The sequence below is a fragment of the Anabrus simplex genome, chromosome 1 (assembly GCF_040414725.1).
Source record: "Anabrus simplex isolate iqAnaSimp1 chromosome 1, ASM4041472v1, whole genome shotgun sequence".
NCBI lineage: Eukaryota > Metazoa > Arthropoda > Insecta > Orthoptera > Tettigoniidae > Anabrus > Anabrus simplex.
The window spans coordinates 887088213-887115219 of record NC_090265.1 but is presented as its reverse complement, the minus strand read 5'-3'; the positions used below and the strand labels follow the sequence as shown (position 1 = coordinate 887115219).

The 27007-nt window shown below is 37.6% G+C and overlaps 1 protein-coding gene and 1 pseudogene across 2 annotated transcripts in view; one reads left to right on the top strand and one right to left on the bottom strand.

Moving 5' to 3' along the window:
- LOC136857690 (hemicentin-1) overlaps positions 1-27007 on the top strand; it is a 509109-nt gene that overhangs the window by 106610 nt on the left and 375492 nt on the right. For both annotated transcript variants that reach the window (XM_067136543.2, XM_068225274.1), the window contains exons 6-8: positions 2967-3151; positions 5424-5496; positions 25635-25779. In XM_067136543.2, coding sequence (XP_066992644.2) covers positions 2967-3151; positions 5424-5496; positions 25635-25779 — 403 coding nt within the window. The remainder of the gene's footprint in view (positions 1-2966; positions 3152-5423; positions 5497-25634; positions 25780-27007) is intronic.
- On the bottom strand, positions 8837-18872 carry LOC137497073 (UV-stimulated scaffold protein A-like; annotated as a pseudogene).

Below are 27007 nucleotides of genomic sequence, written 5' to 3'. Positions count from 1 at the left end.
GCTTCTAAAGTGATGTTTTGGCTGATTTTGTTTCTATCTGGTGGTTATGTATGGAAACATAGATATCCAGCCAATCCCAAGCTGTCATTCATATAGATTTACTGTATATTGGTTGAGCATGATCTTGAAACCTAGTTATCAGCTGTATTGTATACATTCACCAGATGGTTAAGCCACCTCAGTTGGCATGTATGGAATTCGGTACAATTCGCAATTTTTTGCATTTTCTTCAGTAATTTGTGTTTTTCATATTGTTGTTTCTAGTCTTTATATCTCTAGTATAGTACAGTATAGCATAGTGTTCAGTTTAGCGTAGCATAAACTAGTAAAATAGCCTATAGTTTTTTGTAGGTTTAATAGTTCAGGGTTGTAGTTTTATGTACATCCATGTGTTGGTTAGTATATAGTTCATCTTTGTATAACATGTCATGTCTGTGTGTAATTCATGAAAGACAAGCGACAAGAATGTGACAGATCAGCTGCGTGTTCTCTTTGTAGGCCATAACCTCCTTCCTTTGCCAGCCATTAGCTGCTAGTAATTTGTTGTTTCTTTTATTCTTAACTAGCAGTTACCCGCAGCATCGCTTGCATGAATTTCGTAATTTGATAAAAGTAATGGTTCCTTGGTACTGTCTTAAGATATCTGAAAATCCCTAAAGTATAAAAACTCACCAAAAAATTGAGTTTCATTTACTCCAGACACTCTTTGTAAACAACGTTTGTGGTATTGCCTTTTGGGGCCAAGATGACCATGCGACATAGAACTGTACAAGTGAGAAACAGTCTTCTCTCAAGTCGAAAAAAACCCCCACATGTTTCTTTATTTTTAAAAGAGATTCCAAATACCTATTTCCATGTTATAATTTATATTTACTGATGTGTATATGCCATACGATAAATAAATAATAATCCACGTCTGTAACATCTTCTGTTTTTGAGATATAAGTATCCCCATAAAAATAATTCAACCCCTTTATCAGTCCTTCCGCCACCCTCACGTAAGTGGATTTTCCAAAAACAAAAAATATATGTTTCTTTATTTTTAAAGGAGCTTCCAAACATCAATTATCATGACTATAACATCTTCAGTTTGTGAGATATATGTGTCCTCAAAAAAGGAATTCAACTCCTTTTCAATCCCCCACCCCCCAAGTTGATTTTCTCCCCAAAATGCGTGTTTATTTGTTTTTAAAGGAGATTTCAAATACCAGTTTTTACATCTGTAAACTTTTAAGTTTTTGAGATATAGATATACTCATTTAAACAATTCACTCCCCTTTTCACCTCCTTGGTGAAGGAATATACAAAAATCCTCCCTTAGTGAGCACCTATAATCTAATATAAATGTATTCCCAAAATTTCATTTCTTTACATCCAGTAGTTTTGGCTTGGCAGTGATGAATCAGTCAATCACTAATGTATTCTTCTTTTAGTGTCAGGATATTATTACGTGCATACAGCATCTTTGAAGTTTTTATGAATTTGTTTTCACTTGTGATTCATTAGCTTTTTTGAATGTTGTATTACATGTACAATGGCTGTGTGCCACAGTCGTATTGCATCAGCTGTTCTTGCAGCAGTGGAGTGCTGGCAAGATACTAGGCAAGGTGATGCTCACGTATTTTGCGAACTGTCAATATAGAAGTAAAGCCGTGCAGAGCATAAGTGGCATAGAGTGGGTAGCCATATGCCTAGCTGCCTGTGCCCCCTTCAGTTAACCTGGTAATAATTTTTTGTGTTTTTGCCGACTTTCAGGGCGATGTGCCTCTCCAGAGTGGAAATTTTATTTCTAAATTTTTTTTTGAGACAGGGAATCGAACCCACTTTCTTCAAGTGAACAAAGCATGTCTATATCACTTCAGCTAGGCAGCCCCTATTTTATCATTCATACTGTTGCAAATACAATGCCTACCTGGTGGCCTTGAATGTTGAGGCATCAAGTCTATGCAGTGTGACACCGTGATTAGCCAGTTTGAGTCCCATTTTAAGTCTGGATTCAATTCCAAACCTTTCTGCAATCTTTGTATCGAGGGAGGGTATATAACATTGTTGATGGTGATTTGTACATTGTTGGGGCCCTTTGGTGCTGTTCAATAGAAGTAGGCTATGTGCTGGTACCAGATTTCACCCTCTCCCTTCCTGTTATCACATCATGCATTTTATCTCCTTAACTCCTCTGATGAGATTGACATCAGGAATGGCATCCAGTCTTAAAAACTTCCTATGAAGATTCATCTCACTTCATGTTCAACACCATAGAGAAACGACACAAGGGTTGGACATATAGTAGGCCTACATTGTTTTCACCTGAGAAATCATGTGGTGTCAAGAAGCCTTTAAACCCTCACCCAAAACTTAAAATTATTCAGAATGGCTCCATTGACCACAGAAATAACAAGATTAAGTGAAGAAAGTGTTTTTGGTGAATATGATGTCAATTTAGTTGACTAAATGAGGTTTCATATCTCAAAATATATATTTAAAAAATATATAACAAAATAAATTAGTGCAAGGTGTGATTAGCTCAGTGGCTTAGTTTCTGGCTTCCCATATGGAAGGTTGAGGTTCGAATCCCTGTTTTTATCTCAAAAATAATGAGGCTTGAGGAAGGCAATCTTGCCTTAAATCCCAAGCCAAAATTAAAATGAGCCTGTCCAAGATGAAGAAAGTTAGAACAAAATGAATTAGCTAGGGAGTTGCTGGAATTTAACTAGAATATCTGGATAAAACTACTAGCAATAAAAAAGTGTAAAGTCTACTGCTGTATTTCTCTCAAGTTTATCAAAGATAAAAGAAAGGTATATAGGCAACATGCCCGAGGCAGTTCTGTCCTCTTAACACATTTAGAAAATAATGAAGAATTCTTCCCAACAGATTGCAGTTATTGATTGATTTTTAAGGACATAATACAGTATATGGAACAGTTCAATCCATTTTTATTTCAAACTTTTCTCTTGATATTTCAGGTGCGATGAATCATGTCTTGGTGCAAGCCACTGAATTTGATGACCTCTACAACTTGACTACCTTAAAGATTGTAGACCTCAAGGGGAACTTAATTGAGGAAATACCTCTGGTACCTGTTAAAGATCTTCATGGTCCATATCATGGACGACCCTTTCTGCCTCCTCCAGACTACTTCTACCTTGAGGTGATGATCTTTTTTGTTCTTATTACACTCTTTTTCAGCTTTTGTGATCCTTTATCTTTATAAAAGTAACGTATTGAAAATTCTACTTATCATGAATAGGAAAATCCTAACAAGGAACAAAATGGGGCATAATTTAAAATTAGATATTTTTGCAGTATATGACAGCAACATGATAGAAGTATTAAAAAACCAGTTGTTAAAAACCAGATTTTTTGGTGACTTTCTTATGAAATTCTTTACATATCTGGATATTTTCTCTTTTGGAGTTACAGACCTTCATGTACTGTAAAAGCTAACCTGTCCAAGTAAAATGTGAGAATAATAACTTAACTCAAACCAGTCATTATCTCATCAGCAATTTATGATTAAATATCGGTAAATTTTAATACGTTAATGTCGATGTGTACAATTGCGTTTTTAGTGGTAAACTGTAGAAATGTATTACCAGTATACTTATTTCAGGTTTTAGTGGGCTATGAATATGTGGGATTTCATTTGTAGATGATAATCAAAGATATATTTTATCTTCAAAGTTACCATTTATGTGACCCCTGTTGGGGTAAAGAGATAGAAGAAGAACTTGAAAAGGGATCAAGTGCTGAATGGAGTGATGTTGAAATCTCAGACTTGCAATGTGAGACCACTTTTTCTGAGTTGGAATTGGACAGTATTTTGTGTAGTGAGTACACTAACAGAGAATCCAGTGCAGCATCGTGCGATGATTCAGCCATATCACAAGGCAGTGATAATTACTGGAGAACATTCTCAGGTTTACAGAAAAACTTAGTGTACACAGGTAGGCCCAGTACAAAATTTCCTCTGAGTGCTAAATCTCAACTAATTGATTTCTGTTGTGCAATATTTACTGATGATATCATCAAAATGATTGTGCATGAGACCAGTGAACATGCAAGGAATGTGTTGCAAGGGAAACATTTGAGTAGGCAGAGTAGATTCACTCAGTGGACTGATATCAATTGTGCTGACATGAAAAAGTTTTTAGGCTTATTCATGTGGATGGGCTTAACACAGTTTCCCAAACTACATAATTATAGGTCAAGAAAGAACAGACTGTGTAAAAACTATGTTGGGGATCATGTGAATAAGGCACGTAAATATGGGGTAAAGGTATTCAAATTATGTGATACAGACAGCTATGCTTACAGCACAAAAGTGTACCGCTTCAAATGGACAAGTGCTAACCCAGGGCGACCACATGCAACAGCTGTTGTGATGGAACTTACGGATCATTATTTAGACTGTGGATCAACTTTATTTATGGCCGTGTTGTGAACTCTTGTTTTATGTATTTCTGTGTCAAGTAAGCCATGATTACTGATAAAGAGATACAAGAAGAACTTGAAAAGGAATCAATCAAGTGATGTTGAAAGTAACCATACTATATGTATCATGTAAACATATTCCAAGTGCCAGCAGAGAAATGATAAACTTTTCGCTATGAATTTACATGATAACAGCCTTTCCAGAATTTAACCAGACGTGAGAGACTATAAAACTAACCACTGAAATCAATGATGCACTCTGCCATATATTGAGGCATATCCCATTCTTACTTAATTGCAGAATGTAGCATTAAAATTAAGCGATTGTTTACTTCAGCCTTTATTTTTAGTGAGTTAACAATTGCTATCGGGCATGTTATTTATGCATTTCATTTCCAGTTTTCTTTACGGAACAGCAATCAACGGGTATTACTAATCGACTCCGACATAGCCTTCAAATGTCGACGAGAGAGCTTGCTAGTGAACAAAGTGACAAAATGATACTGAAGATGATCGATCGCATGCAATATATAAATATCCATAATAGAAAAAATCGTGCACACTTAATTGCTCGTAATAATGGATACGTCAGTGACAGGACTCTCGCTGTAACTGTAATTCAATATAGGAATTTTGAAGGGACAGACAAAAACTGACATTATAACGGGGCTCTCGTTATATGCTGTAATCATTATATCAGACTTCTACTGTATTTCAAAGCTTGAGCATAATTTAAGTCAAAGTCAAGAAAAGAGAGATTAATTTATATTCAACAAATTTATTTTTTCACTCGTCCTGTTCCAGTTCTGGACTCAAAATTTAACTCTGTACTTTTTGTTGTAATGATAAGGATAAATGGGGTCACAGCAGAAAGAATGTACTCCATGCTGTCTTCATCAAACCACCCCTCCCCCACCCCCATCATATTCAGTCTTTCATTTCTGTTTTAGTTTCAGTCTATAGTACTAATGTTTTAATATTTTTCCCAGGTATCAGGATTAAGCAAAGATGGTTTTCCCATCAAGAGAATAACTCCCACTGCAATTACAGGACAAAAGCCAGGTATGTGAGAGCATCTTTATTATATATCTAGTTGAAAATTAATGATCATATTATTAACTGCAATCAATCAATCAATCAATCAATCAATCAATCAATCAGTCAATCACTACTGATCTGCATTTAGGGTATTTGCCCAGGTGGCAGAATTTGGAATTTTTTTGAAAAGGTCTTCCATAAAAATTGTAGGGAAGTTAACACATCAATCAATCAATACTGATCTGCATTTAGGGCAGTCGCCCAGGTGGCAGATTCCCTATCTGTTGTTTTCCTAGCCTTTTCCGAAATGATTTCAAAGAAATTGGAAATTTATTGAACATCTCCCTTGGTAAGTTATTCCAATCCCTAACTCCCCTTCCTATAAATGAATATTTGCCCCAGTTTGTCCTCTTGAATTCCAACTTTATCTTCATATTGTGATCTTTCCTACTTTTATAGACGCCATTCAAACTTATTCGTCTACTAATATCATTCCACGCCATCTCTCCGCTGACAGCTCGGAACATACCACTTAGTCGAGCAGCTCTTCTTCTTTCTCTCAATTCTTCCCAACCCAAACATTGCAACATTTTTGTAACGCTACTCTTTTGTCGGAAATCACCCAGAACAAATCGAGCTGCTTTTCTTTGGATTTTTTCCAGTTCTTGAATCAGGTAATCCTGGTGAGGGTCCCATACACTGGAACCATACTCTAGTTGGGGTCTTACCAGAGACTTATATGCACTCTCCTTTACATCCTTACTACAACCCCTAAACACCCTCATAACCATGTGCAGAGATCGGTACCCTTTATTTACAATCCCATTTATGTGATTACCCCAGTGAAGATCTTTCCTTATATTAACACCTAGATACTTACAATGATCCCCAAAAGGAACTTTCACCCCATCAACGCAGTAATTAAAACTGAGAGGACTTTTCCTATTCGTGAAACTCACAACCTGACTTTTAGCCCCGTTTATCAACATACCATTGCCTGCTGTCCATCTCACAATATTTTCGAGGTCACGTTGCAGTTGCTCACAATCTTGTAACTTATTTATCACTCTATAGAGAATAACATCATCCGCAAAAAGCCTTACCTCCGATTCCACTCCTTTACTCATATCATTTATATATATAAGAAAACATAAAGGTCCGATAACACTGCCCTGAGGAACTCCCCTCTCGACTATTACAGGGTCAGACAAAGCTTCACCTACTCTAACTCTCTGAGATCTATTTTCTAGAAATATAGCAACCCATTCAGTCACTCTTTTGTCTAGTCCAATTGCACTCATTTTTGCCAGTAGTCTCCCATGATCCACCCTATCAAATGCTTTAGACATGTCAATCGCGATACAGTCCATTTGACCTCCAGAATCCAAGATATCTGCTATATCTTGCTGGAATCCTACAAGTTGAGCTTCAGTGGAATAACCTTTCCTAAAACCGAATTGCCTTCTATCGAACCAGTTATTAATTTCACAAACATGTCTAATATAATCAGAAAGAATGCCTTCCCAAAGCTTACATACAATGCATGTCAAACTTACTGGCCTGTAATTTTCAGCTTTATGTCTATCACCCTTTCCTTTATACACAGGGGCTACTATAGCAACTCTCCATTCATCTGGTATAGCTCCTTCGGCCAAACAATAATCAAATAAGTACTTCAGATATGGTACTATATCCCAACCCATTGTCTTTAGTATATCCCCAGAAATCTGATCAATTCCAGCCGCTTTTCTAGTTTTCAACTTTTGTATCTTATTGTATATGTCATAGTTATCATACGTAAATTTTATTACTTCTTTGGCCTTAGTCTCTTCCTCTATCTTGACATTATCCTTGTAACCAACAATCTTTACATACTGCTGACTGAATACTTCTGCCTTTTGAAGATCCTCACATACACACTCCCCTTGTTCATTAATTATTCCTGGAATGTCCTTCTTGGAACCTGTTTCTGCCTTAAAATACCTATACATACCCTTCCATTTTTCACTAAAATTTGTATGACTGCCAATTATGCTTGCCATCATGTTATCCTTAGCTGCTTTCTTTGCTAGATTCAATTTTCTAGTAAGTTCCTTCAATTTCTCCTTACTTCCACAGCCATTTCTAACTCTATTTCTTTCCAGTCTGCACCTCCTTCTTAGTCTCTTTATTTCTCTATTATAATAAGGTGGGTCTTTACCATTCCTTACCACCCTTAAAGGTACAAACCTGTTTTCGCATTCCTCAACAATTTCTTTAAACCCATCCCAGAGTCTGTTTACATTTTTATTTACCGTTTTCCACCGATCATAGTTACTTTTTAGAAAATGCCTCATACCTGCTTTATCAGCCATATGGTACTGCCTAACAGTCCTACTTTTAAGACCTTCCTTTCTATCACATTTATTTTTAACTACCACAAAAACAGCTTCATGATCACTAATACCATCTATTACTTCAGTTTCCCTATAGAGCTCATCTGGTTTTATCAGCACCACATCTATACTAATATTATTATACAGAGAGAAAGTTTGTGAGTTTGCATTTGAGAGTGTTCAGACGTCACTGCCAGCAGCCTCAAAGATGGTTTTCCCTAGTTTCCCATTTTCACATCAGGGGGTTGTATTTTAATTAAGGTCATGGTTGCTTTCTTTCCTGCCCCAGGCCTTTCCTATCCCATTGTTGCCATAAGATCTGTCTGTGTTGATGCAACGTAAAACAAATAGTAGAAAGATGTAGATAAAGTGGAATTGGAGTCATCGTTCAACATATTGGAAGATAAGAAAAATTGTCGCTTCAAAGTGGATGAAGAAATGTGTGAATCTTGGTTATGTGAGAGCAGAGCAGAAGAGGAAGCCTACCAGAAAGGCTACGATGATGTAGAAACCTACAGAGATGAGTATATTATCATCAAAACAAGGTATGAAAATGTTACTCAAGTTCATTATGTAGCTGCACATCAGGTCTGCGAGATAAATAGTGCCATAGAACAGTCACCTAACAGAAATCTCTGTCTCCTCAAACTGGAACTTATGAAATGCGACAGAAATGTAAAGAACTGGCTTGGATTTTGGGGTCACTTTATTAAAATTGATGCTGACAAATCTTTAGATGATGATGATGATAAATTTCATTATCTTTTGCAATCGATGGTACAAGGTTAGAAAGCCAGGGAGCTGGTGGAATATTTCCCTCCATCAGGTGCCATTTATCATCATGTTATTGAACAGTTAAAATCTCACTTTGTAAAGGATGAACTCCTTATTGAAATTTATGTACGTGGGCTTTTGTCTCTTGTTTTAAATCATGCTACTAGGGGGGGGGAAAGTATGGCACTGAGCACTTTACATGGTAAACTGGAAACTCAGCTGGGAACTTTGGAAACCTTAGGAGTTACCTGGGAGAAATATGCTGCCATGTTATACCCTTTAGGGGAATTTTCATTGCCAGAAGATGCAATATTAGCCTGGGAAAGAGCATGAAACAACAGGAGTAAAGCAGACGAACAGGATATTCTAGCTAGCCTAGTGGCATTTTTGAGGTTAGAAGTTGAAAGTGAAGAACGCTGTGCACTCGCTAGATCTGGTTTCAGTTTAAGTTATGATGCCTAGCGCTCTGTGCCAAAGGTGGATAAAATACCCACTGCTGCATGTATTTTAGCAAGTTAGTGTAAGTGTTCTACTAAGGATGCATGTTTATTGTGTGATAAATCATCCCATACTTCTGTAGAGTACTTTAATGCCAAGAAGTTAATGGTAGAGGCCAAGAAGAATTTGCTAAAGCAAAAGGCAAGATGTTACTTGCATCTTAAAGCAGGGCACAATGCTAAGAAATGTAAAAGTTTCATGAAATGTTTGATCTGTGATAAGCGTCATGTTACAATAATGTGGCCACAGTTGTGTACGGAAGTAAGACAAGTGTCCAACAATACACCCAGGGATTCACAAACCAATGGAACAGACAGTTTACTATCTCAGCAGGAAGAACAGACATTGCTACAGACACTTACCGTAACTCTGGTAGGACGACACGCTTGTCAAGGGTTCTTCTAGATTCCGGCTCACAGAGATCATACATTGTAGCTCACATACCCAGAGAACTCAATCTAAAATGTTTAGGGGAAGAGACTAAGTCATAACCTCTCTGGTGGAGGCGAGTTGAGGGAGCAAGAACATAAGGTCTACGATATCAAATTACGACGCTTAGACCAGAAATTTGAATGTTCAGTGACGGTGTTGGATCAAAGTAAAATATGTAATTTTGTTCCTTAACTGAAAAGTCAGGAAATATTTCCACATTGAAAGAAGCGAACATCACAGTCACAGATCAAGGTCACAATGCACCAGACATTGAAATCCTATTAAGAGCAGATGTCCTCGGTAAACTTTGGACTGCCAATACCATGAAAATTGATGATGATATTATGGCAATTGAGACACGGTTATGATGACGGGATCTGTGGGAACTAGACGTCATAGGAATTCATGACCGAGCAAAGCTGAAATCAAAGGCACGATAAGAAGAAGAGATTTCAGAATTGTTGCAGCTATCTACAGATGAAGACAACAGATACGAAGTCTGCTTGCCATGGAAGGAAGGACATCCTGAGCTAACAGATAATCGGACAATGGCTGAGAAAAGACTATAATGTCGGTGACAAGACATCTTTCCAGAATTGATAATGATATAGATGTTGATCCCATAGGAAACCTTAAATATTTGTTCTGAATGAGTACATTTATAATACCAATATAAATGGTCCGTTATTGGACATTATACATTTTCCAGCTAACTCATTCCTGGTTGCCAGCATTCCCCCCCCACATGTGCTAAGTTGGGCTCATCAGTTGGTACTTAGCACACCCACCAAGACCACCATCAGATGATATAGATGTTTCCCATAGGGAATGAGTTGCATGTGGTATGCTGGTACGTTCTGTAGAGTTGTAGAAAACGAGTTCTAACATAGAAATGAAGCATATCTGGACCCTTATCCACATAATATATTTTCTTCTTCTACATGTGAGGAATATGTCCTGAAAGTTTGGCCGTACCTTATTGTGACACATCAGTGCATACAGTATATATACAGGTGAATTGCTGGTCATTGTATTTCTTATGAATTTTTCTTACAAGGTAATTTGGGGGGAATCAACAGCCATGTTTTTACATTCTGCTGTTCCTTCAATCCAGAACGATTCAAAATTATTTCTCAGAAATTTAATCAATGTTGCAAGAGTTAAAATCATTTTATTGGCCTCCTCAAAGTGTAGAGACTTCCTCTGTAATGCCATGTTTTCTGAATTGATGTGACCAAAGAGTCCTATTAGAATTTAGTGTGCTTATTTTATTATTGTAAAATATTTGTGTAGTACTGGTGTAGTAGAGGTATCCGTAGAAACTCTTACTAAAATATTGTTGAAATTAGGATAGGCTTAATTGCAGTTTGGAATTGTGTAGTTCTTGTGTATTACTTTTGATATTCAGTAATTAACAGCAGTTTTTATCCTGTTAGGGGTTGTAGGATAAAAAAATTAAAAAATAGAGCACGACTAAGGAGTATTGTAGTGTAGTCGTATATTAATTACCTTATTGTTGTGTACTATCCCAGACAATATATCCCTCCGTTCATTTATTTTTTTTGCAAATAAATTACTTTATTTTTTAATTTAAAATTTTCCCCCCGTAAAGAATGGCTAAGGAGCGCGAGTGTACTTATTGTGGGTGTGGTGAGGCATTGAGGGGTATGAGGGAGGAGTTGGAAAGTTTGAGGGAGATAATTAGGATTCTCACAGAAGACAGGAAGGAAGATAGGACTCCCTCAAACAATGTACAGGTTACAGTAGGTGTACAAGAGGGAGGGGAAGGAAAGGGAGGAGTTGTAGAAGACAGGTGGTCTAATGTTCTAAGGGGAAGGAGATTGCAGGCCAAGGGCTCTATTCAGGATCAGAATTCAGGACAGGTGTCTGTGCGAAATCGGTACGAGTCACTCCAGGTAGAACAACAGAGGGAAGATGAGGGACAGGGAACTGTTGCTGAGATGCATGGAAGTAGGAGGAAGGGAAAAGGTAGGAAAGGGAAATGTAGAGTAGAGGATAGGAAAAGACAGGTGGAACAGGGTCATGGGAAGGAGAAAGGGGAGGAGGAAGTAGCTTCTGCAGCTATCAGGAAAGATAGGGCTGACCTGGAGGGGAGGGGATCAAATGAGGTGGGTAGGGTTGAGGCTCTGGTCATGGGGGATTCCATCGTTAGACACGTGGGGAAAGTGTGTGGAGGAAAGGGAACCAGGGTAGAATGTTATCCAGGAATTAGGTTGAGGCAGATGTTGAGGAAAGTAGAAGAGAGGGAGGAGGGGAAGGAGAAGGTGGTAGTGTTTCACGTTGGTACCAACAACGTAAGGCAAGCTGATATAAGTACCAACATAGTTGGAGATGTGTGGGATCTGGTAAATGCAGCACGGGTGAAGTTTAAGAAAGCGGAGATTGTTATTAGTGGAATACTGTGTAGGAGGAATACTGACTGGAGGGTGATTGGGGATTTAAATGAGACTATGGAGTGGGTATGTGGGAAACTGGGAGTGAAATTTCTAGATCCTAATGGGTGGGTAGGAGAAAGGGATCTGCGCTCGGATGGCCTTCATTTAAACCGCAGTGGTACGTATAAGTTAGGAAATTTGTTTGGAAGGGTAATAGGGAGGTACATTCAGGGAAACGGGATGGCCTAGGGAGCGGTGATAAGGGAACAGGGAACTGGAAATCAAGTAGGGATGACATAAAATTGTTAGTGTTGAACTGTAGAAGTATTGTAAAGAAAGGAATAGAATTAAGTAATTTAATAGATATATATTTACCAGATATTGTAATAGGAGTTGAATCATGGCTGAGAAATGATATAATGGATGCAGAAATTTTCTCACGGCACTGGAGTGTGTATCGTAGAGATAGGATAGGAAAGGTGGGAGGGAGGGGGAGTTTTCATTCTGGTGAAAGAAGAATTTGTAAGCTACGAAAAAGTTAAAGATGAGACACATGAAATTCTAGGTGTAAGGCTCATTTCTAAAGATAATAGGCAACTTGATATATTTGGAGTGTACAGATCGGGAAAGGGTAGCACTGATGCGGATTCGGAATTATTTGATAGGATAGTCAGCTATGTGGGAAACGACATGGAAAGAAATGTGATTGTAGCGGGAGATCTGAATTTGCCAGATGTAAATTGGGAAGGAAATGCGAATGACAGGAAGCATGACCAACAAATGGCAAATAAGTTAATATGGGAAGGACAGCTGATTAAGAAAGTGATGGAACCAACCAGAGGGAAAAATATCCTGGATGTGGTGCTGATAAAACCAGATGAGCTCTATAGGGAAACTGAAGTAATAGATGGTATTAGTGATCATGAAGCTGTTTTTGTGGTAGTTAAAAATAAATGCGATAGAAAGGAAGGTCTTAAAAGTAGGACTGTTAGGCAGTACCATATGGCTGATAAAGCAGGTATAAGGCAGTTTCTAAAAATAACTATGATCAGTGGAAAACGGTAAATAAAAATGTAAACAGACTCTGGGATGGGTTTAAAGAAATTGTTGAGGAATGCGAAAACAGGTTTGTACCTTTAAGGGTGGTAAGGAATGGTAAAGACCCACCTTATTATAATAGAGAAATAAAGAGACAAAGAAGGAGGTGCAGACTGGAAAGAAATAGAGTTAGAAATGGCTGTGGAAGTAAGGAGAAATTGAAGGAACTTACTAGAAAATTGAATCTAGCAAAGAAGGCAGCTAAGGATAACATGATAGCAAGCATAATTGGCAGTCATAAAAATTTTAGTGAAAAATGGAAGGGTATGTATAGGTATTTTAAGGCAGAAACAGGTTCCAAGAAGGACATTCCAGGAATAATTAATGAACAAGGGGAGTGTGTATGTGAGGATCTTCAAAAGGCAGAAGTATTCAGTCAGCAGTATGTAAAGATTGTTGGTTACAAGGATAATGTCGAGATAGAGGAAGAGACTAAGGCCAAAGAAGTAATAAAATTTACATATGATAACAATGACATTTACAATAAGTTACAAAAGTTGAAAACTAGAAAAGCAGCTGGAATTGATCAGATTTCTGGGGATATACTAAAGACAATGGGTTGGAATATAGTACCATATCTGAAGTACTTATTTGATTATTATTTGGTAGAAGGAGTTATACCAGGTGAATGGAGAGTTGCTATAGTAGCCCCTGTGTATAAAGGAATGGGTGATAGACATAAAGCTGAAAATTACAGGTCAGTAAGTTTGACATGCATTGTATGTAAGCTTTGGGAAGGCATTCTTTCTGATTATATTAGACATGTTTGTGAAATTAATAACTGGTTCGATAGAAGGCAATTCGGTTTTAGGAAAGGTTATTCCACTGAAGCTCAACTTGTAGGATTCCAGCAAGATATAGCAGATATCTTGGATTCTGGAGGTCAAATGGACTGTATCGCGATTGACATGTCTAAAGCATTTGATAGGGTGGATCATGGGAGACTACTGGCAAAAATGAGTGCAATTGGACTAGACAAAAGAGTGACTGAATGGGTTGCTATATTTCTAGAAAATAGATCTCAGAGAGTTAGAGTAGGTGAAGCTTTGTCTGACCCTGTAATAGTTGAGAGGGGAGTTCCTCAGGGCAGTGTTATCGGACCTTTATGTTTTCTTATATATATAAATGATATGAGTAAAGGAGTGGAATCGGAGGTAAGGCTTTTTGCGGATGATGTTATTCTCTCATCATCATCATCATCATCATTTCCCTTTATCCAGCTGTAGCCGGGTAGGGGCAAATATGGTTCCTCTCCACTTTCTTCGGTCTTTCCACCACTCCTCTTCCAACACTGTGTCCCAGTCCAGGTTTCTTTCTATAATGCTGCGTTGGATGGTATCCTTCCATCTCAATCGTGGTCGTCCATGGCCTCTCCTTCCTTAAATTTGCATTTCCATCACCTTTTTTGGCATTCTTTCGTCGCTCATTCGCTTTATTTACCCAAACCATCTTAGTCGGCTCTTCTCTATTCTATCATTCATTTTTTCCACTCCAATTTCTTCCCGGATTTTCTCATTCCTTATTTTGTCTCTTCTACTCTTCTGTATCATACTCCTAAAGAATTTCATTTCGGCTGCCTGTATTCGACTCTCATCCTTCTTTGTCATTGTCCAAGTTTTTGCTCCGTAAGTTGTTATGGGTACGTAATACATCTTGTACATAGTATCCTTTGCTTCCATTGGCACATCTTTGTTCCATAACATAGTTCTTACACTCTGATAGAAACAACTTCCAGCTTGAATCCTTTTACTAATCTCAGCATCCAGTCGAGCATTCTCCATTAATTCACTCCCCAGGTATTTAAACGTTTCCACTACTTCCAGGGGCTTGTCTGCAAGTCTAATTTGACCTTTCCCTTCTTTCTCCCCTCTAGTCATAACAAGAGTTTTACTCTTTTCTACACTTATTTTCAATCCACATTCTTCAATCTTCCCATTCACCACATTCATCTGTTCTTGAACCTTCCTGTCGTTTTCTCCCCAAATCACAATATCATCTGCAAATAACATCATGTTAATTTCTCTTCCTCCATATGCTGCTTTTGCCATTCTCATGATGTCATCCATTACTATTGTAAACAGGATTGGTGATAGAACACTTCCCTGTCTCAGCCCACTAGTTATTTTGAACCAACTTGTCCTGCCAACTTGTGTTTGCACGCAACTACAACATTCCTTATACAATGCCATGATCATTTTTATTAATCCCTGTCCAATTCCTTTTTGCACCAGACTGTCCCAAACTTTCGTCCTAGGGACACTGTCATATGCCTTTTCAATATCAATGAATGTCATCACCATATCATTCCCGTACTCCCAATGATTTTCCATTACTTGTCTCATAATGAAAATGGGCTCTATTGTTGACCTTCCACTTCTGAAACCAAACTGATTTTCCTGTATCTGCTTCTCAACCCTCAACCTTATTCTACTTTCCAGTATCCTTTCCATTATCTTAGCAACATGGGATATTAGAGTAATTCCCCTGTAGTTCTTCAAAACTTTCTTATCACCTTTCTTGAAAATTGGGATGATTATTCCTTTTTGCCAATCCTCAGGGACCTCCTTATTCTCCCAGACATTCCTGAGAATCCGATATGTCCACTGCAGGCCTACAGCTCCAGCTGCCTTTATCATCTCCACTGAAATTTCATCTATTCCAGCAGTTTTTCCATTTTTCATCTTTCTTACTGCCATTTCAATTTCATTCATTGTAATTTCTTTATCCATTTCTTCATCAACTAATTGCCTTTCCTGGTCGTCCACTGAATGACTGTCATCCGTTCTTATGTTCAGCAGCTTCTGAAAATACTCTCTCCATCTATTTCTTATTTCTTCTGGCTTTGTTAAAATTATGCCACCTTCATCCTTCACAAATCTGGTGTTTACTTGATCTCTCTTTTTGTTTCTTAAGATACCATACAGTAATTTCTTGCTGCCCTGCGTATCATCTCTCAATGTCTGTGTGAATAAGGCCCAGCTTTTCCTCTTTTCTTCCTCCACTACTTTCTTGGCCAAATTCTTTGCCTCCACATATTTTCTTCTACTTTCTTCAGTCTTAGATGTTTTCCATGCTTTCCATGCCATTTTCTTTTCCTTCACTTTAATCTTTACCCTATCATTCCACCAGTGTGTTTCTTTGTCTTTCACATTTCCTGATGTTCTACCACACACCTTTTCTGCACATCCAACCAGTGCTTCCTTAAATCTTTTCCATTCCTCTTCAACATTCCCCACCTCTGTCCTGGGTACCAAGGGTATTATTTCCCTTTGAAATTCTTCTTGTATGCTTTTCTCCTTCAACTTCCATACTTTAATTCTTTTCTCTCTTCTTAATTGGGGTTTTTTCAATCTTTCCAACCTTCAGTTTTCCTATCACAACTCTATGATCTCCACCAAAGGCTTCTTCAGGCATGGCTGTTACATCTACAAGGTTCTTCCGGTGTTCTTTCTCTATGATTATATAATCAATCATGGTCTTTGTCCGTCTGTCTCCCCAGCCATACCTTGTAATCTTCTGACTGTTCTTCTTCCTAAACCAGGTGTTTCCAACAATCATTAGATTCCTCATGAAAAAATCCACCAACAACTCACCTTCTGGATTTACATTTCCATATCCAAAGGGCCCTACAACATCTTCCTTTCCTTGTCTTTCCATTCCAACTTGTGCATTTAGATCTCCCATCAATAGCACTTCCTTATATTCTATCTGTCTCTCCACTTCCTCTAAGAAGTCCTCTAGATGTTCATCTACGCAACCAGTTTGTGGGGCATACAACTGAAATAGATCTTTCACGCCATTTTCAAACTGGAGTCTCATCATCATCATCCTATCACTGACGTACTTTGTATATTCCAGATATTCTTGGATTTCTCTTCTAAGTATGATGGCCACTCCATTTTTTGCTTCAGGTCCTCCGCTGTAATACAGCCTGTATCCTTCTCTCAGAGGGATCTCCCCTGTACCCCTCTTCTTGGTCTCGCACAGTCCAAGTATGGCTATATCTTTTTCTATCATGAAGTCAACCAGTTCTTCTGTCTTTCCCGTCAGTGTCAGTACATTAACTGTTGCAATTTTGATGTAGTTTGGTGCTGGTTACCCATTTTTCACAGTTCCCCCAGCACCTGAAGAGCTGCGCGTCGCTTTTAGCAGGGGACGCCCTAACCTTTTCCGAGGCACCATATTTGCTTTGTCCATATAGGCTATTGTTACGATGGGCTCGCCACACCCAAAGGCATTTTATACCTACTGCCAGGTACAAAATTAGGCCGCCCCATACATGGAGACAGACGCCTTTCGTAGCCGCTTCTCTGGAGTACAGACGCTACGGGTATGCCCCTTCCGCCATCCCCGCCGTACCGAAGTCCACCTTCTCCGCCGTAGATGCTGTTGAGGTCTTCACTCGTAACCCTGAGCTGGGACCCATACCAGATGTTACACACCGGGTCGGTGTGCTCTGGGACTCACATAGGCAGGGGCGCCACTCCCTGGGTAGGGCTGCCTCCGAAGAGGGTCCCTACCTGAACATTTGGTCATCATCTGCTCCCACTTCTTCACACAAGGAAGGTACCGATTTCTGATTAATGTATTCAAATCTCTGACATTCTCAAATACGGCTGCATTTTCTGAAGTTTCTTTAATCGATGTGGTCTCGGGTTTTAATTCCAGCTCTATCTTGAAATTTGGATTGAAAATCCCATGTGATTTCATCTCAATAAAGTTTTCCTCTTCCTCATCAGTCTCTTCCTCACTGTTACTCTCCTCTTTCTTAGCATTATTACAAATAATTCTCGATGTAGAAGGCATATCAGAAGATTTTGAACAGTTCTTCTCATCCACTGGATTTTCATCAACTATGAAGAAGTTTTCTGGAGCAGGTAGAAGTAACCCAAAACAATTGTCCATTGCTGTTAGAGTAGCATTTATTTCAGGCCGTAATTCTTCTAGTTCTGACTGAACTTTCTTCAGTCTTTCTTGATTAATAGTGTTCTGCCTTCTTTCCAGTTCTTGCTGTCTCATTTTTTGAGCTGAATCTTCCATTTCTAAAGCACTGAAGTCCACCTTCTTACAATGTTTCAGGTAGTTACTTCAATTTCTTGTAGCCATCACCAAATTCACTGTTCCATTCCCGAATACATCGTAAAGCCATCCGCTTCAGATTCAGAGCTGCAGTTCTTGGTGGTGGAAGAGGATGATCGGGAGATGTTTCAACAGCTAGCTCCAATAAATGCTGCATGTTTGACACCAACAGCTCACGGAAACAATGCGACCTCCTGAACAGTTCATCGATAATTTGAAATGCACTAAACCGTATCTCAGAATGCTGCCTTCCAAGTTGGAACATAACTAAATGATGAGCTTGCTCTACATAGCCATCAGATAACTTGCAGATCCTCTTTACTTTCTTCATCACCATGGAATCTAGTGATTTCAGACCCGTATGAGTTAGGGTCTCAATGCTATCAGCCAATTCTTTGCACAACGAGCTATCTAAAGTGACTGACATAGTTTACAATTTAATTTTATAATATATACAATAACATAAAATGAACAAGTACCCGATATTATTTATCGTGCTACAAAACTATTCCATCTAGAGCAGGTTTCTCCATATACCATAATATAGGTTATATTTTTAAAACCATACCCGAGGCTATGCTCTGAAATCCATTACTTATTTGTAACTTTGTTACAAGTAACCCCTATGCATCTGAGTTCTTAATCCAGATCTTCCAGACGAAATCATTCCTGTATTCGACGAAAATTTTCAACACGTTCTAACCTCATTATAGCTACTAAATCAGATTACAACCGCTAACAAACAGCTGATTTCACAACCAGCGACAAACAGGTCCAAAACATCTTGTCTTGTCTTGTCTTGCGGATATTTATTTGGGATTCAACAAATTCTTTCCCAAAAACGTCTTCTTCTATTCTTCTTCCTCTTCTACAATGATGTGGTTGGAGTGATAAATAAGTTACAAGATTGTGAGCAACTGCAACGTGACCTTGAAAATGTTGTGAGATGGACAGCAGGCAATGGTATGTTGATAAACGGGGCTAAAAGTCAGGTTGTGAGTTTCACAAATAGGAAAAGTCCTCTCAGTTTTAATTACTGCGTTGATGGGGTGAAAGTTCCTTTTGGGGATCATTGTAAGTATCTAGGTGTTAATATAAGGAAAGATCTTCACTGGGGTAATCACATAAATGGGATTGTAAATAAAGGGTACCGATCTCTGCACATGGTTATGAGGGTGTTTAGGGGTTGTAGTAAGGATGTAAAGGAGTGTGCATATAAGTCTCTGGTAAGACCCCAACTAGAGTATGGTTCCAGTGTATGGGACCCTCACCAGGATTACCTGATTCAAGAACTGGAAAAAATCCAAAGAAAAGCAGCTCGATTTGTTCTGGGTGATTTCCGACAAAAGAGTAGCGTTACAAAAATGTTGCAATGTTTGGGTTGGGAAGAATTGAGAAAAAGAAGAAGAGCTGCTCGACTAAGTGGTATGTTCCGAGCTGTCAGCGGAGAGATGGCGTGGAATGACATTAGTAGACGAATAGGTTTGAATGGCGTTTATAAAAGTAGGAAAGATCACAATATGAAGATAAAGTTGGAATTCAAGAGGACAAACTGGGGCAAATATTCATTTATAGGAAGGGGAGTTAGGGATTGGAATAACTTACCAAGGGAGATGTCAATAAATTTCCAATTTCTTTGAAATCATTTCGGAAAAGGCTAGGAAAGCAACAGATAGGGAATCTGCCACCTGGGCGACTGCCCTAAATGCAGATCAGTATTGATTGATTAATTGATTGATTTTACCAAAACTGACAACATAAAAAAGAAAAAAAATCTGAATTAAAAAGCCATTAGCTTTGGCTTTATCATCTGAACTGTCACTTTTTGACACATGTAAAGAAATCATGAAGTTCTCTATAGTTGGCCATAACTGAAGAAATTACCAAGAACCCTACTGCCCACCTTGTAGGACAGAATGGTTTCAGGTTTGTAGAGTCATTTCTCTTTATGTGAACAAATTGAGCTAGTCTTTCATGTGAACATATAACAAAATATATTAAACCTTTCATAACATCCGTACAGTTTGATATTCCAGGATTACTTTTACAGTGTCTCGTAGTGCAGTGGTGTAGTCAGGAACTGAAGATGGGGAAGGCTCACCCTTAACTTACATGCAAGATGTTTGTGACATATAAGCTTGAGTTGGTGGCATTTTCATTTTCAGTCAATTTTGCCTAGGCATCATTATAATCCAGCCATGTTAGATGAATCATTAAAGCATTGTCCGCTGCTATTAGGTACAGGCAAATCAAATTGCCTTAGAAATATCAATAACATTATCAAATAGAACCTTAGCTGTAGTGTTTTCTGTATAATGTAGTCCTAAAAAAGATTTTTCTATCTAGATGAGCATCAAAAATCTCATGCAAAAACTAAATTGCTCTTTGGTGGTTATGCTTTCATTTCATATGCTATGATTACAAAGTACCCAGCACTTTTGATGTCATCTAACAATTTTCTAAGAAGTGTATGGCTTAAAATAGCTAATATTTCATTTTGTATCTTACATGATATCCACTTATAAGGTTCACGCTGTAGCCATATTGGAAGTTCTTGGCTATCTTCACACCAAAGGTGCATAAATTGTTAATGTTACTTGTTTCATCAGTATTCCCTCATATTGCAAGCCCCTGCATTGCTGGGTGACAGAGGGAGGATATGATTTCTAGTGAGCAAACTCAGTTTTCTTTAATTTCTTTCAGTTTTTCTTCTGAAATCTGTCAATATATTTACCCTTTGAATACCAGACAACGATATATCATTTAGTAATTGTGCGACAAATGCCAGCAACGCTATATCCTCGTTTGAACAGTGCACCTTACCATCTGCATTTAGCACAATCATGAATGGCAGATGGCAGTGTCCTACATTTTGTTTCCATAAAGTAAAGAATGTACTGTAGTTTCTAATTTTATCACTATGTGGTTCATTTGTTCATTTATTTACGCACATAGGATTTCTAAATTTCATGTGTTTCTCTGGTCATGTGATGATTGGCAGTTACATGACGGTAATCACCTACTGAATTGTCTGACTCGTTGGCTGAATGGTCAGTGTAGTGGTCTTCGGTGCAGAGGGTTCCAGGTTCGATTTCCAGCTGGATCGGGTATTTTAACCTTAATTGGTTAATTCCAATGGCTCGGGGACTGGGTGTGTGTGGTGTATTCAGCATTAGAAATCATCCTAGGTAGGGCCCTCATCTTCACAGACATGCAGGTCGCCTAATAGGCCGTTACTTGTTATAAATCTAATTTTTGGTCCGTGTTGAAAATTTACAGTTCAAAAACAATAAAGGTGATCTTTAATCCACCTATTCAATTAATCCACCTATTTAATTAATTAATTTAATTAATTAAGTGATCTTTAATCCACCTATTCAATTAATCCACCTATTTAATTAATTGATTAAAGATCGCCTTTATTGTTTTTGAACTAATACTGTAGGTCGTTAAAGGAGAGCAATAAAACTTTGATTTCCACTTATTCAATACATTAAAAGCAATTGTAAAATTAGGATCTCACCCTTATTTTATTGCTAAATTATTAAAAGGACATGTTTCGTTCAAATTCTGAACATCTTCAGCCATAAACATTCTTAACAAGGTTAAAACCGGTAACATTATTCTATAAATTACATGAGACTAACTAGTGACATTGTATTTCAAATATTAGAACAAGGTTTTAAAGTTTCAAACACAACAAATAGTTATATTGTTTTTAATAAGACGACATCAAATATAAAGCTTTATATTTAAGATAATTTTAATAGTTATTATGGTTAAGTTTGTTAACAGTAAACAATAAGTGTAATTTATAGAATAATGTTACCGGTTTTAACCTTGTTAAGAATGTTTATGGCTGAAGATGTTCAGAATTTGAAGGAAACATGTCCTATGTTTCTAATAATTTAGCAATAAAATAAGGATGAGATCCTAATTTTATAATTGCTGTATTGAATAGATGGAAATCATTTATTGCTCTCCTTTAACAGACTTTCAATACGGAAAAATGAGGATAGTCTCTTGCAATAATAGGCCGTTTACGAGAAAAAGACCTGCATCAGGCCTCTCCGGAGGCCATACGCCATTAATTAATTACCAAACAATTTTCTGTTTTTATTCATTTGAATGATTGCTTTGCAGAGGGATTACCACATTTTATCTGTAATTTTAATTTTGAATTATTTTTATTGCAATTTTTGAAATTTCATTTTTTATTTTCAGAGTGTTCAAAAAATGTTTTTAAAAGCATATTTTTAAACTTAACGGTATTGTTGTATCACTATCGGTAGTAAGTACATACCATCCTCAGCATTTCCTGCAAGTTTAAAGTCAAAATGTTCAAAATTGTCACTTATGAGGTACTTTAAATAGGGACTTGCAAAATTCTACTAATCAGGCTGGCATTCTTGGCACATTCTCAGCATCAGAGCATGGCACTAAGAAGGTTAAAGATTTTAAGGATTTAAATTTCAGTACAGCTTCCCTATGGCAGCCTGGTCTTTTATGCGTTTTAAAATTTTCTACCCTCTTTTTCTACTTTGAAAACCCAGTTTCAATAAATGTTCTTTACAGTTTGTAATGACTTACTTGAAATATTTGTTTGCAAGTTTTGTAAAAAATAACATCTTTTACATTATTGTAATCAGTCCATGGAAACTGTTGGCTCTAAGAGGGCTGATAACTGTGACCTTTCTTTCCTGCATCAGTGTTTTTTTGTTTCTGCCACATTTTTGTCAATACATTTGCCCTAACTTCCATACAATACCACTAGCACTGGGTCTAGGTTCCCCATTGCTTGGATTTGGCACATTTGTACTTTCCTGCCTAATTGCAAACTTGTCCATTTTTTTGAGCTGGCCATTAAAAAACAGATAATAGCAATTTAGCAGTCATGCATACTGCATTTAAACTGTGGGTCTGAATTATATATGTTGGGAATGGTTTTGGAATTCATTAGTACAAGACTACTATGACCTGCAACCAAGTCACACCAAGTACTATTACATCAGTGGATTTAATCAAGAGTGGGCAGAATGCACATTGAGGCAGGGGCAAACTGTCAAGTCAGCTCATTACATGCACAGGTTAGAGCAACAGTAGAGAGATGTGGAGATGAACTCACAAAATTGTCAAATTGGTATCTTTCTCATAATCATTACTCTTATGCAAGTTTTGTAATCCTAACAGACTGTTGGGGAGAGGGAGAGGGCAGGTGAGAAATATAAATTTGAATATAGAGAGTGCAAGGACCCTGTTTTTTAAACATGGACAAAGCATGAATTTATGATATGGATAAGCTGACCTCCAATATTTTTGTACCTATACCTTATTTGTTAGTCATGAAAAAATTATTCATCTGTTATTAGAATGTCCACTATGTCCTTAGATTGGATTAAGACACTATCATCACCACAATGAAAAGGAAAGAGATACACTATTCTCTCAGTAGTAGAACTCCTTCATATACAGGCCACAGATCAGCCTTGGCAGCAGCTATGAATCTCTCGCTTCTCTCCACATAGTTATACCGTAGCTTGACGCTTCCAACACTGTACGTAAGCACATGACAAGCTCATGGATGACAGGCAATCACTGGCATTCACAGTTTCACACTCAAGGTGGTCTATGCAGTGTGCTATGTAACTAACAATAGGCTGTTACTGCATTAATATGAAGTGTAATAAAACAGACACTAAACTGAGTTTACTTAATTCAAGTTGGATAAAAGAATTCAAATGGAAACATGTTCAAAGAAGTTTGACACTCAGTAATGGAAGTTTTGTCTCTTTTTAAATATCATTGGGGGTGAGGGGGGAAGGCCTCTAGTTAAATATGTGGGGGCAGAAAGTAACTTGCCTCCAAGATCATCTTGTATGCTTTGAATGTTAAATTGTGAAGAAAGAACCACAATGTTGCCCAATTTTCAATTTTACAGTTTTGATAAGTTATTCCAGGTGAAACTCTGTTTGAGATGCAACTACGTAACATGATATTATACATTTCCCTTCATTGTCGGAAATTCACAAACTGCATCCTGAACTTCTGTCATCTCTCTGCATGTTGAAGTAATATTGCATCTGATATTAGAATTCGTTTAGCAGACTTTTCTGACTTGGATATGGATATCAAAATATATTCCACTCCTTTCTTGTGCGATAACAACAGTGCTCCGTCATATATCCAGCTGAAACTTATCTTTCTTCATAACAGCCTGAACCTGAAGGAGTTATTTCTCAGTTTGTCATTATTGGAATTTTACAAATAGCTCAACAAAATGGACTTTCAGAACTTGAAGGGTCAGGCTTTAAAAATGTTAGGTCTTTGGTTCTACATCTATTTGTGAACAAACATTATTGTTGATGAAGATAAACAATTCAAGGTACAGAGGCAACATTAAGCTAGTTGCTTTACATCGCACCGACACAGATAGGTCTTATGGCGACGATGGGACAGGAAAGGGCTAGGAGTGGGAAGGAAGCGGCAGTGGCCTTAATTAAGGTACAGCCCCAGCATTCGCCTGGTGTGAAAATGGGAAACCACGGAAAACCATCTTCAGGGCTGCCGATAGTGGGGGGACCAATATCTCAAAGCCATCTTGCAATTAGCTACTCATCAACAACCCAACATAATTACATCGTTTCACTGAAGAAGCCAAGTCACTTCTCGCATTAGTAGCTGCCATATTGTTGGTGATTACTGTATGCTAATGTTGACATCTGCATTTAAATATATTTTAATCACTGTAATGATTATAATATATGCTTAAAATCAGGAAAATTAATCGTTGTTGTTAGGGAATTGCATTAAAAGTCTTGGAACATTTCGTGTCATGTGTAATCAACAACAACAACAACTTATCCTCTTGTAGCTCGTATGGCCTGCAACCCTTGTTGTTTCTTGTATTTGGTCCACTGTGCAAAAAGTTTGGACATCCCTATCATAGAGAAAATCACAGCTTGAGATGTATTAAAATATTCTGTAGATGCATTCTTTCTTCAGTCACATTAATTAGGAGAAAAACTTCAAAAGTTTCAGCAATGTAAAGATGATTATTAAAGAAGGGATAGTGTATGTAACGTGCTATGGATGAAATAATCAACACATCCAAAAATATAAGTGATGATAGTGATTTTTCCATAGACTTCCAATTGAACAGCAGTAAAATGAATTGGAACTTTACAGTACAAATTGCTTAATGTTTTCATCAAACTGGGTGTTTATGAAATTATATTTTCTGTCTAAGTAGGATGTTACTGTTGGTTCCATTGCTGGTTGGTTTACTGCACTGTAAGAGCTCAAGAAAACATGCAAGAATCAAGGAGTGCAATACACTATCATTAGTTTTGGCAAACTTTTGAATCTGTAACCCAACTGTATCATCTCTAGGTATTACTTCAAATACATTGGTACAATTCTATTTTCTGTTAGTATTCTGTAGTGTATGTCTTTTGTTTGATTTATTATCATTGTCTTACTGTACAACCTTTATGGGCTTTCTCTTTTCCAGCTGCTCCAATTGTAAACCTCAAATCAAAACATTTGGTCACAGTGAGGCAAACAGCTACTATTCAGTGTTACGTGGAGTCCTTGGTCCCTTTCTCCGTCATGTGGCTCAAGAATGGTATCCCAGTTAAACCGAAGGAATATTATGAGTAAGTGAACAATATATGGGTTAAACACATAATGCATGTGGAAGGATACAATCTCCATTTCATTGTTTCTCGTAACTCATTTCTCTTATGTATGCTTGTAAATAACTAATATTGATTGTGATACACTGATCAAGTTCATTTTGAGTAATAGAGTAGCACATCATCATCAGGAATGATGCTAGCCTTCCAAGAGGCTTTTTTACTTGAATTAACTTGCACTAAAGAGATACCAGACAATATCATGTGGTTCCTCATTATAATACTGATTACACTACATTTGAGATGAGCCTCAGGGTTCTGAAGAAATGTGATGTTTTAAGGCAGCTAAACCATCAGCTCGTAGCATAGTGCATGATAAACAAGAAGGGCCTGTACAGATTGTTTAGTGGTGGTGGGTATTATTTAAAGAAGAAATATAACTAGGCAGCCATCCTGTCTTAACACTAACCAGAAATTGAAAAGAAAGGGATTGGCAGAAGGGTTAAAAGGTAGTTAAAAAGGTACATGCAGCTCACCTCTCTTCTTCTTCTTCTTCTACTACTACTACTACTAATTATTATTATTATTATTATTATTATTATTATTATTATTATTATTATTATTATTCCATTCCCTTTTCCAGATTCTCTCTGGGTAGGGTAGTGTACCAACTGTAGTGTGAATATGAAAGACTCCCCAGACGTAGAAATCTTAATACTGTCAGGGTCAGAAAACAAACCCCAAGAGATGTCAAATAGGAAAGATGAAAGTGAGGAGTAAGTGGAAGCATGGTCAATCTCAGCTAGGGGCCCCATGGTCATCAAGCAAAGCTCCGAAGGTCAAAGATCCTAGAGGTTTCTCTGTTTATTCACTTCTTACGACTGTCAGGAGATACCATGGATGTATTCAAACACTTCCACCCGCAGGCGAATACAGATTGCTCTGAGAAGAAGTAACAGTATATGTAGTAAATAATACAAATTATGTCTGGCCAGGTTTTCCCTGCTATGCTAATGGAGTAGACGCTGTTGTATAAAGCAGTCATCATCACAATGTTACTCTATGGGTGTGAAACCTAGACCCTGTACTGCCATGACATCAAGAAACTTGAACATTCCAAAAACTTTGTTCAGTCTTAAATATCAAATGGGAAAACCATGTCTCCATTAGATATCTGAAATATTTTCACCATACAGCCAGCAACTCAACGCTAAGCATTGGGCAGTAGTAAATAGCCCTACTCTCTAAA